Source organism: Lepidochelys kempii, chromosome 11, assembly GCF_965140285.1.
Source record: "Lepidochelys kempii isolate rLepKem1 chromosome 11, rLepKem1.hap1, whole genome shotgun sequence".
Taxonomy (NCBI): domain Eukaryota; kingdom Metazoa; phylum Chordata; order Testudines; family Cheloniidae; genus Lepidochelys; species Lepidochelys kempii.
The window spans coordinates 75,721,830-75,731,772 of record NC_136390.1 but is presented as its reverse complement, the minus strand read 5'-3'; the positions used below and the strand labels follow the sequence as shown (position 1 = coordinate 75,731,772).

The following is a 9,943-nucleotide window of genomic DNA, read 5'->3' as shown; positions in this document are numbered from 1 at the left end:
GGCAGACAATCGTTCCGCGCCTTTTTTCTGTGCGGACGCCATACCAAGGCAAGCATGGAGGCCGCTGAGCTCATTTTGGCAATTAGGAGCACATCAACCACCACACGCATTATCCAGCAGTATATGCAGCACCAGAACATGGCAAGGAGGAGGCGACGTCAGCGCGGTCCCGTGAGTGATCAGGACATGGACACAGATTTCTCTGAAAGCATGGGCCCTGACAATGCATGCATCATGGTGCTAATGGGGCAGGTTCATGCTGTGGAACGCCGATTCTGGGCTCGGGAAACAAGCACAGACTGGTGGGACCGCATAGTGTTGCAGGTCTGGGACGATTCCCAGTGGCTGCGAAACTTTCGCATGCGTAAGGGCACTTTCATGGAACTTTGTGACTTGCTTTCCCCTGCCCTGAAGCGCATGAATACCAGGATGAGAGCAGCCCTCACAGTTGAGAAGCGAGTGGCGATAGCCCTGTGGAAGCTTGCAACGCCAGACAGCTACCGGTCAGTTGGGAATCAATTTGGAGTGGGCAAATCTACTGTGGGGGCTGCTGTGATGCAAGTAGCTCACGCAATCAAAGATCTGCTGATATCAAGGGTAGTGACCCTGGGAAATGTGCAGGTCATAGTGGATGGCTTTGCTGCAATGGGATTCCCTAACTGTGGTGGGGCCATAGACGGAACCCATATCCCTATCTTGGCACCAGAGCACCAAGCCGGCGAGTACATAAACCGCAAGGGGTACTTTTCGATAGTGCTGCAAGCTCTGGTGGATCACAAGGGACGTTTCACCAACATCAACATGGGATGGCCGGGAAAGGTGCATGACGCTCGCATCTTCAGGAACTCTGGTCTGTTTCAAAAGCTGCAGGAAGGGACTTTATTCCCAGACCAGAAAATAACTGTTGGGGATGTTGAAATGCCTATATGTATCCTTGGGGACCCAGCCTACCCCTTAATGCCATGGCTCATGAAGCCGTACACAGGCAGCCTGGACAGTGGTCAGGAGCTGTTCAACTACAGGCTGAGCAAGTGCAGAATGGTGGTAGAATGTGCATTTGGACGTTTAAAGGCGCGCTGGCGCAGTTTACTGACTCGCTTAGACCTCAGCGAAACCAATATTCCCACTGTTATTACTGCTTGCTGTGTGCTCCACAATATCTGTGAGAGTAAGGGGGAGACGTTTATGGCGGGGTGGGAGGTTGAGGCAAATCGCCTAGCTGCTGGTTACGCGCAGCGAGACACCAGGGCGGTTAGAAGAGCACAGGAGGGTGCGGTACGCATCAGAGAAGCTTTGAAAACCAGTTTCATGACTGGCCAGGCTACGGTGTGAAAGTTCTGTTTGTTTCTCCTTGATGAAACCCCCCGCCCCTTGGTTCACTCTACTTGCCTGTAAGGTAACCACCCTCCCCTCCTCCCTTTAATCACCGCTTGCAGAGGCAATAAAGTCATTGCTGCTTCACAGTCATGCATTCGTTATTCATTCATCACACAAATAGGGAGATGACTACCAAGGTATCCCAGGAGGGGTGGTGGAGGAGGGAAGGAAAATGCCACACAGCACTTTAAGCACAGCACTTTAAAAGTTTACAACTTTAAAATTTATTGAATGACAGCCTTCTTTTTTTTGGGCAATCCTCTGTGGTGGAGTGGCTGGTTGGCCGGAGGCCCCCCCACCGCATTCTTGGGCGTCTGGGTGTGGAGGCTATGGAACTTGGGGAGGAGGGCGGTTGGTTACAGAGGGGCAGCAGTGGCAGTCTGTGCTCCAGCTGCCTTTGCTGCAGCTCAACCATACACTGGAGCATTCTGGTTTGGTCCTGCAGCAGCCTCAGCATTGAATCCTGCCTCCTCTCATCACGCTGCCGCCACATTTGAGCTTCAGCCCTGTCTTCAGCCCACCACTTACTCTCTTCAGCCTGCCACTTACTCTCTTCAGCCCGCCACCTCTCCTCCCGGTCATTTTGTGCTTTCCTGCACTCTGACATTATTTGCCTTCACGCATTCGTCTGTGCTCTGTCAGTGTGGGAGGACAGCATGAGCTCGGAGAACATTTCATCGCGAGTGCGTTTTTTTTTCTTTCTAAGCTTCACTAGCCTCTGGGAAGGAGAAGATCCTGTGATCATTGAAGCACATGCAGCTGGTGGAGAAAAAAAAAGGGACAGCGGTATTTAAAAAGACACATTTTATAAAACAGTCGCTACACTCTTTCAGGGTAAACCTTGCTGTTAACATTACATACATAGCACATGTGCTTTCGTTACAAGGTCGCATTTTGCCTCCTCCCACCGCGTGACTACCCCCTCAACCTTCCCCCCTCCCTGTGGCTAACAGCGGGGAACATTTCTGTTCAGCCACAGGCAAACAGCCCAGCAGGAACGGGCACCTCTGAGTGTCCCTGAAGAAAAGCACTCTATTTCAACCAGGTGACCATGAATTATATCTCACTCTCCTGAGGATAACACAGAGAGAGAAAGAACGGATTTTGGTTGAATGCCAGCAAACATACACTGCAATGCTTTGTTCTACAGTGATTCCCGAGTACGTGTTACTGGCCTGGAGTGGTAAAGTGTCCTACCATGAAGGACGAAATAAGGCTGCCCTCCCCAGAAACCTTTTGCAAAGGCTTTAGGACTACATCTAGGAGAACCGCAAATGCCAGGGCAAAGTAATCCTTTCACATGCTTGCTTTTAAACCATGTATAGCATTTTAAAAGGTACACTCACCAGAGGTCCCTTCTCCGCCTGCTGGGTCCAGGAGGCAGCCTTGGGTGGGTTCGGGGGGTACAGGCTCCAGGTCTAGGGTGAGAAACAGTTCCTGGCTGTCGGGAAAACCGGTTTCTCCGCTTGCTTGCTGTGAGCTATCTACAAACTCCTCATCATCATCATCTTCTTCGTCCCCAAAACCTGCTTCCGTATTGCCTCCATCTCCATTGAAGGAGTCAAACAACACGGCTGGGGTAGTGGTGGCTGAACCCCCTAAAATGGCATGCAGCTCATCATAGAAGTGGCATGTTTGGGGCTCTGACCCAGAGCGGCTGTTCGCCTCTCTGGTTTTCTGGTAGGCTTGCCTCAGCTCCTTCAGTTTCACGCGGCACTGCTTCAGGTCCCTGTTATGGCCTCTGTCCTTCATGCCCTGGGAGATTTTCACAAAGGTTTTGGCATTTCGAAAACTGGAACGGAGTTCTGATAGCACGGATTCCTCTCCCCAAACAGCGATCAGATCCCGTACCTCCCGTTCGGTCCATGCTGGAGCTCTTTTGCGATTCTGGGACTCCATCATGGTCACCTGTGCTGATGAGCTCTGCATGGTCACCTGCAGCTTGCCACGCTGGCCAAACAGGAAATGAGATTCAAAAGTTCGCGGTTCTTTTCCTGTCTACCTGGCCAGTGCATCTGAGTTGAGAGTGCTGTCCAGAGCGGTCAGAATGGAGCACTCTGGGATAGCTCCCGGAGGCCAATACCATCGAATTGTGTCCACAGTACCCCAAATTCGAGCCGGGAACGTCGATTTAAGCGCTAATCCACTTGTCAGGGGTGGAGTAAGGAAATCGATTTTAAGAGCCCTTTAAGTCGAAATAAAGGGCTTCACTGTGTGGACGGGTGCAGGTTTAAATCGATTTAACGTTGCTAAATTCGACCTAAAGTCCTAGTGTAGACCAGGGCTTGGTGTGTTTTCCAATCTCAGCTATTTGCTTATTTCTCTTAAAAGACAATAGGTTTTCCTTGGTGATCCTCTGCATACTTGGAGTACCAAAGACTCTTTCTTCATTTCTTTGCATGAATCCTTGAGAATATGTATATATGCAATCACCCTTCTTTTGGCCACAGGAAATGGGATGTTTCAGAGTAGCAGCCTTGTTAGTCTGTATCCGGAAAAAGAACGGGAGGACTTGCGGCACCTTAGAGACTAACAAATTCAATTAAGCATAAGCTTTCATGGGCTACAGCTCACTTCATCAGATGAATAGAATGGAACATATAGTAAGAAGATCTATCTACACATACAGAGAATCATGAAAAGGTGGGAGTTGCCATACAAACTGTAAAAGGCTGATGAGCTATAATTTGTTAGTCTCTAAGGTGTCACAAGTACTCCTGTTCTTTTTGAGGAAATGGGAACGGGTCTCATTTATGGAGAGGCTGAGCTGGCCAAGACAGCAGTAAAAGGCACTTCAAGCCACTAGAGGGTTAGTGAGACAGACAATTACTCTCACTTCTTAAAAGTCTCATTAACTATTGGAACAGTTGACCCAGGGTTGTCGTGAATTCTCCATCACTGACAATTTAACTTGAGATTGCATGTTTTTCTGAAATATATATGCTAAGAATTATTTTGGGGAAGTTCTATAGCATGTGTTATATAGGAAGTCAGACGAGATAATCACAGCGCTCCCTTCTAGCCTTTGAATCTGTGCGTCTAGAACAGTCATATTGCAACTCCAGCTATAAATATCAATAATCTTCCTTTCAGGTCTTTCTGGATTTTTCCCATTGCATCCTATGACAATCACAAATGCAGAAAGATTAAGGAAGAGAAGAGCCTTGAAAGCCATAACAGCTTCTGAGGAAGAAACTCCAGGTGACTGATAACATCTAACTTAACTGAATTACTCAAAAGATTACTGTACAGAAAATGATCAGAACAGTGTGCCAACTAAAAAGGACAATATATTTACTACAGGCAAAAAAATGATAGTGGATGTGAATTATTTCATAAGAACATTAAAGTATTTTGAAGCTTTAGGAGTCCTCAGACAAGGATTCTGATTGTCCTCATTTGTTAATTACTTCTTATTTTTCACAAATTATTAATCTTTCATGTTTGTCAAACTGCAATTACTTAGGCCCAGATCCACCAAGGTAAAATTTAGGCTCCTAAATTCCACTGAAATCCAATGGAAGTCAAGAACGAAAATACCTTTGTGGATCTGGGCCTTCCAGATTACAGCATTCATACAAACTGAATACAAACTCCCGTTTTCTAAATAGCTCTATTGTGGAGGTAGAGAGAGTGTTACTGACTGTCGTAAGAGTCTAATGTATAGGAAGTTGTGCTGGATCAACGAACAGGTGAGGATGCACCTGGAGGCTTCCCTCTAAACGTCACCTTATCATTACTTAAGACAAGCCACAGTTGGTTTTTAATTTTACAGTGAACTATTTCAAGATTTTTGTTAGAAGAGGGACACTCAGACCTGGCCACTGTTGCTTCTTTATTTTCACCCAGTGAAGCTGCAAATAGTGTAAGCGGCAGAAAATCCTTTTTTCGGTGCAGGGGTGCAGCACAGAATGTGACACGAATTACTTAACCACACTACTGTTCTTCCAGAAGGTATCCCACAGAACATGACCACTCTACACATAGCAAATACTTGGATGGTTTTATACCTTTCTCCCTGAACAGTATTTGATCAAACATTATACATGTGTCCAGCTAAAACAATAATTTAAAAAACCAGGAATTACTACATGATGTTCATAGATGATCAGCCACCCATAGCAGCCATTCATATTCCAGCGTGTTAAGCACAATAAGAATTGAGCTATGTTCAGAGGCAGACGGCTATCCCTGTTACTGGGAGGAACTCGCACATCATTCATTCTAGAGTCTTCCATCCACATTCTAACTCGCTTAAATGTCTTAGGTAAGGCTTGTACCATCCCCGAAGATCACCAGCCTCAGACTCTGGTAGACCAAACAAAGCCACTGAGTTTGAGTCATAGAACCATCACCCCAAAAGCCTTAATGCCAATCAGTGCAAATCTCAGAATTGATGATGGGGAGCACATGAGATCTTTCTCAGCCCACACAGTGCAGCGCATCACCCCTTGTAAAGCACTCGACGTAACAAAGCTGAGACACGCTCACTGGACGATCACAGTATCCTGCTTATTTAAGAAGAGCACAATACAATAGACCACTCTAGTGCTGACAGAAAAGTCGCCTTCCTCAGCTGTTGCTCCAAGATGGCAATCTGCTGCTGTTCCTGCATGTGAGGAAGTTGGTGGGGCTCAAAAGGAGGGCAGCTCACAGCAAGAGAAATGGCTGAGAAGAGCTAGGCAAGTTAGAGGCACTTGAGATTCATTGCCGGCCTGTGTGTTGCTCCCTTTGGCAGCACACCCATAAGGGTGCGGGGAGAACCATGGAAACTCAGCCAGCTCTCACTTGCCAGGCAGCTGGGAATTGGTTACATTTTTAATGGAGAAGTAAAATCTGAGCAAATGTATACATGGAACCAAAGAAAAATAAGATCTTTTGGGTGATACCTGAAGTCCTGCCTGAAAAGGTCCAGGCAGACATGGCTGGTTTGGATTTTGCCTATTAGTACATTTAAACCAGGGGTTCTCCGAACACATTTTTTGGTGGCCTCGGACTGTGACCCACCAATTCTTCCTGGTGGCCGCATTGACACTTTTCCCTAAAATACGTAACTGTAGGAAAAACAAATAAATATGCACAGACACGTGTCCAAATCCTGGTAATTTATTGATGTAGGGTTTTTTCAGACTCACAAATAATATGAAAAATTATATTTGTATGTTGAATATTGCTTTTCGCAGCACACTCAGTAGCTAGCTGGGAGTTTGTGAAAAGTGATATTAACAAACATACAAGTATCACTTTTCACAGCCTCCCAGGTAGCTAGTCAGTGTGCTGTGAAAAGTGATACTTGCATGTTTCTTTGTTTCGCTTTTCTCAGCGAGCCCCAGGTTTGGAGAGGGAGGCAGCAGGGGTCTGGGGCAATGGGGGGGATAGAGGTGGAACCAGGGAAGGCAGTGGGGGCTGGGGGCGATAAATGGGGGTTCGGGGAGGCGTCGGGGAGAATGGTGAGCCCTGCTACCATATGGCTGGATAAAATCATATTGTTGGTGTAATGCAGGAAGTCAGATTAAAAAACTCACATTAGTCCTGTCCATGGAATCACAGCACTGGAAGGCCCGTCCTAGTCCCGTCCCCTGCACTCAAGGCAGGACTAAGTACAGTAGAACCCCAAAAATACGAACACCAGAGTTACAGACGGACCCGTCAGCCAGACACCACGTGGCCCCAGAAGTACGCAGTCAGGCAGCAGCGGAGACGAAAAACAAAAAACCCAACAAATACTGAGCTGTGCCGGCATGGCATCGTCCAGTTAGGCACATCGGGGCTGCCTGTCCCCACCCCCACCCACGACTTGCCACGCGGAAGGCCAGCCACGTACAGGTGAAGACGCTGAGGTTCACAGGCACAGCTGTGAGCTCCCGAGAAGGAGTGCTGGGGTCTGCACTAGCCACAGGGGCTGTTTCCCGCCTCTGGCTGGGAGGGGGACAAGCCTGCAACCTTAGTCTCAGTCCAGGAAAGAAGCTCCCTGAGCTGCTGCTGGAACCTGGCCGCGAGCGTCAGCTGCTGGAGCCCGAACTCCTGCCCGCCTGCCGCGCTCTGGAGGAGCGGCTGCGTTTGAAAGGGCCCCGGCCTGCACTGCACACCCACTGGTGCCAAAGCGCCCCCGGGTGCCTCACGCATCACCCTTGCAGTCAGGGGGCGAGAATCAGAAACTTGCCGGGCAGCCGCTGCAGAGTGTGAGCCCCCGTTCCGAGCACTCCGCCCTGAGGAGCAGCCCATAACGGCTTGGGCAAAGTTACCAACAACCTCCATTCCCGAGGTCTCCGTAATTCTCCTGTATTATCTAGACCAGGGGCTGTCAACAGGCGAACCACGGGCCAAATCCGGGTTGCCAGACGCTTTTGAACGGACCCCACAAACTTGTTGTTTACATATTATCGTTATTATTAGTTTTTTAAATGATTTTCTCTGCAGTCTGGCCCCTGACTGTACATTGATGAAGAATTTGGACCTTGACAAAAAATAATTGACTACCCCTCATCTAGACCATCCCTGAGCGGTGACTGTCGATCCTGCTAAGAACCTACAATGACAGAGATTCCACAACCTCCCTAGGTAATTTGTTCCAGTGCTTAACTATGCTGGCAGGAAGTTTTTCCTAACGTCCAACCTAAACCTCCCTCGCTGCAATTTCAGCCCATTGCTTCTTGTCCTGTCCTCAGAGATTCACAAGAACAATTTTTCTCCCTCCTCCTTCTAACAACCTTTTATGTACTTGAAAACTGTTCTCCTGTCCCCTCTCAGTCTTCTCTTCTCCAGATTAAACAAACCCAGTTCTTTCAACCTTTTCTCGTCGATCATGTTTTCTAGACCAGCGGTTCTCAACAGGGGGTTCGTGGCCCACTGGGGGTCCATGAACCCGTGGCTAAAATCCAAAGCCCGAACCCCAGCACCTCCCGCAGGGCTGAAGCCGGGAGCAGCAGGGCTGAATTCTGGAGCCCCGAGCCCCGGTGCTCCCCAAGGGACAGAAGCCCTGAGCCCATGGGCAGAATTGGGGGAACACAGGGGTGTTACACCCCTCCCAAACTACAGTGCAAGAGCAAGGCAGTCCTGGGGTAGCTCCACACCCCCCCTCCACCACCTCCTCTCTCCACCCCCTGGCTAGGTCGGAGGTGGGAAGCCAGAGTCTGGCTGCGTGGGACAGCTGCTGCCTGGGCGGGGTGACACGGCTGCTTTCTGGCTGGCAGAGCCCTCAGGGTACAGGGAGCCCAGGGGAGCCCTGAGAGCACACAGCCCCTAGCTACCTCCTCCCTGCACCCTGAGCTACCCCCCTGCACACAGCCCCTAGCTATCCCTTTCCCTTCACCTCAAACTTTTTGAGCTGAGCCCCCCCACCTTTGAGTTATAATTTTTGATTGTAGCCCCCCTCCCAAGTCCAGACAGGCGGGTGGCCTGCTGAGGTGAGTCAGGGGGTGGATGTAGCATACCCTCCCCAGACCCCGACGTCGGAGCTGGCTTGAGCCTCACTGGCCCCTGCCCACCCAAAACAGAAGTCAAACTATACCTATGCAAACTTGTTTTCCCCCCTTTCCCCGGCCCAGAGCCTCCCCCTCCCACACTGGGCCCTGGAGATTTTAATGGCATGTTGTGGGTGGCCTCAGAAAGAAAAAGGTTGAGAACCCCTGTTCTAGACCTTTAACCATTTTTGTTACTCTCCTCTGGACCTTCTCCAATTCGTCCACGTCCTTCCCGAAATATGGCGCCCCGACTTAGACACAATACTTTAGCTGAGGCCACATCAGCATGGAGTAGAGCAGAAGAATTACGTCTCGTATCTTGCTTACAACACTCCTGCTAATCCTGCCCAGGATGAGGTTTGCTTTTTTTGCAGGTGTTACACTGTTGATTCATATTTAGCTTGTGGTCCACTCTGACCCCCAGATCCCCTTCCGCAGTACTCCTTCCTAGGCTGTCACGTCCTGCTCTGTATGTGTGCAGCTGACTGTTCTGTCCTAAGGGGAGTACTTTGCATTTGTCCGGATTGAATTTCAGCCTGTGAACTTCAGACCATTTCTCCAGTTTGTGCAGACCATTTTGAATTTTAACCCTATCCTCCAGAGCACTTGCAACCCCTCCCATCTTGGTATCATCCGCAAACTTTATCAGTAAAAAGAAAAGGAGGACTTGTGGCACCTTAGAGACTAACCAATTTATTTGTGCCACAAGTCCTCCTTTTCTTTTTGCGAATACAGACTAACACGGCTGTTACTCTGAAACCTGTCATTATGCAAGGGGAAATAGGTTACCTTGCAGAATGACTGAGCCACTCCCAGTCTCTATTCAAGTCAAAGTTAATTGTATCCAATTTGCAAATGAATTCCAGTTCAACAGTCTCTCGCTGGAGTCTGGATTTGAAGTTTTTTTGTTGTAATATTGCAACTTTCATGTCTGTAATCGCGTGACCAGAGAGATTGAAGTGTTCTCCGACTGGTTTATGAATGTTATAATTCTTGACATCTGATTTGTGTCCATATATTCTTTTACGTAGAGGCTGTCCAGTTTGGCCAATGTACATGGCAGAGGGGCATTGCTGGCACATGATGGCATATATCACATTGGT

At 48.7% G+C, this 9,943-nt stretch overlaps 1 protein-coding gene across 1 annotated transcript; it reads right to left on the bottom strand.

Annotated features, from left to right (window-relative positions):
- Positions 1-1,595: 1,595 nt before the first annotated feature.
- On the bottom strand, positions 1,596-3,452 carry LOC140895345 (uncharacterized). The gene is made up of 2 exons (XM_073304783.2): positions 2,724-3,452; positions 1,596-2,136 (listed from the first exon to the last, which is right to left on the bottom strand). Exons 1-2 carry the CDS (start codon positions 3,304-3,306, stop codon positions 1,994-1,996), a joined length of 726 nt encoding a protein of 241 aa, XP_073160884.2. The 5' UTR covers positions 3,307-3,452; the 3' UTR covers positions 1,596-1,993.
- Positions 3,453-9,943: the final 6,491 nt, after the last annotated feature.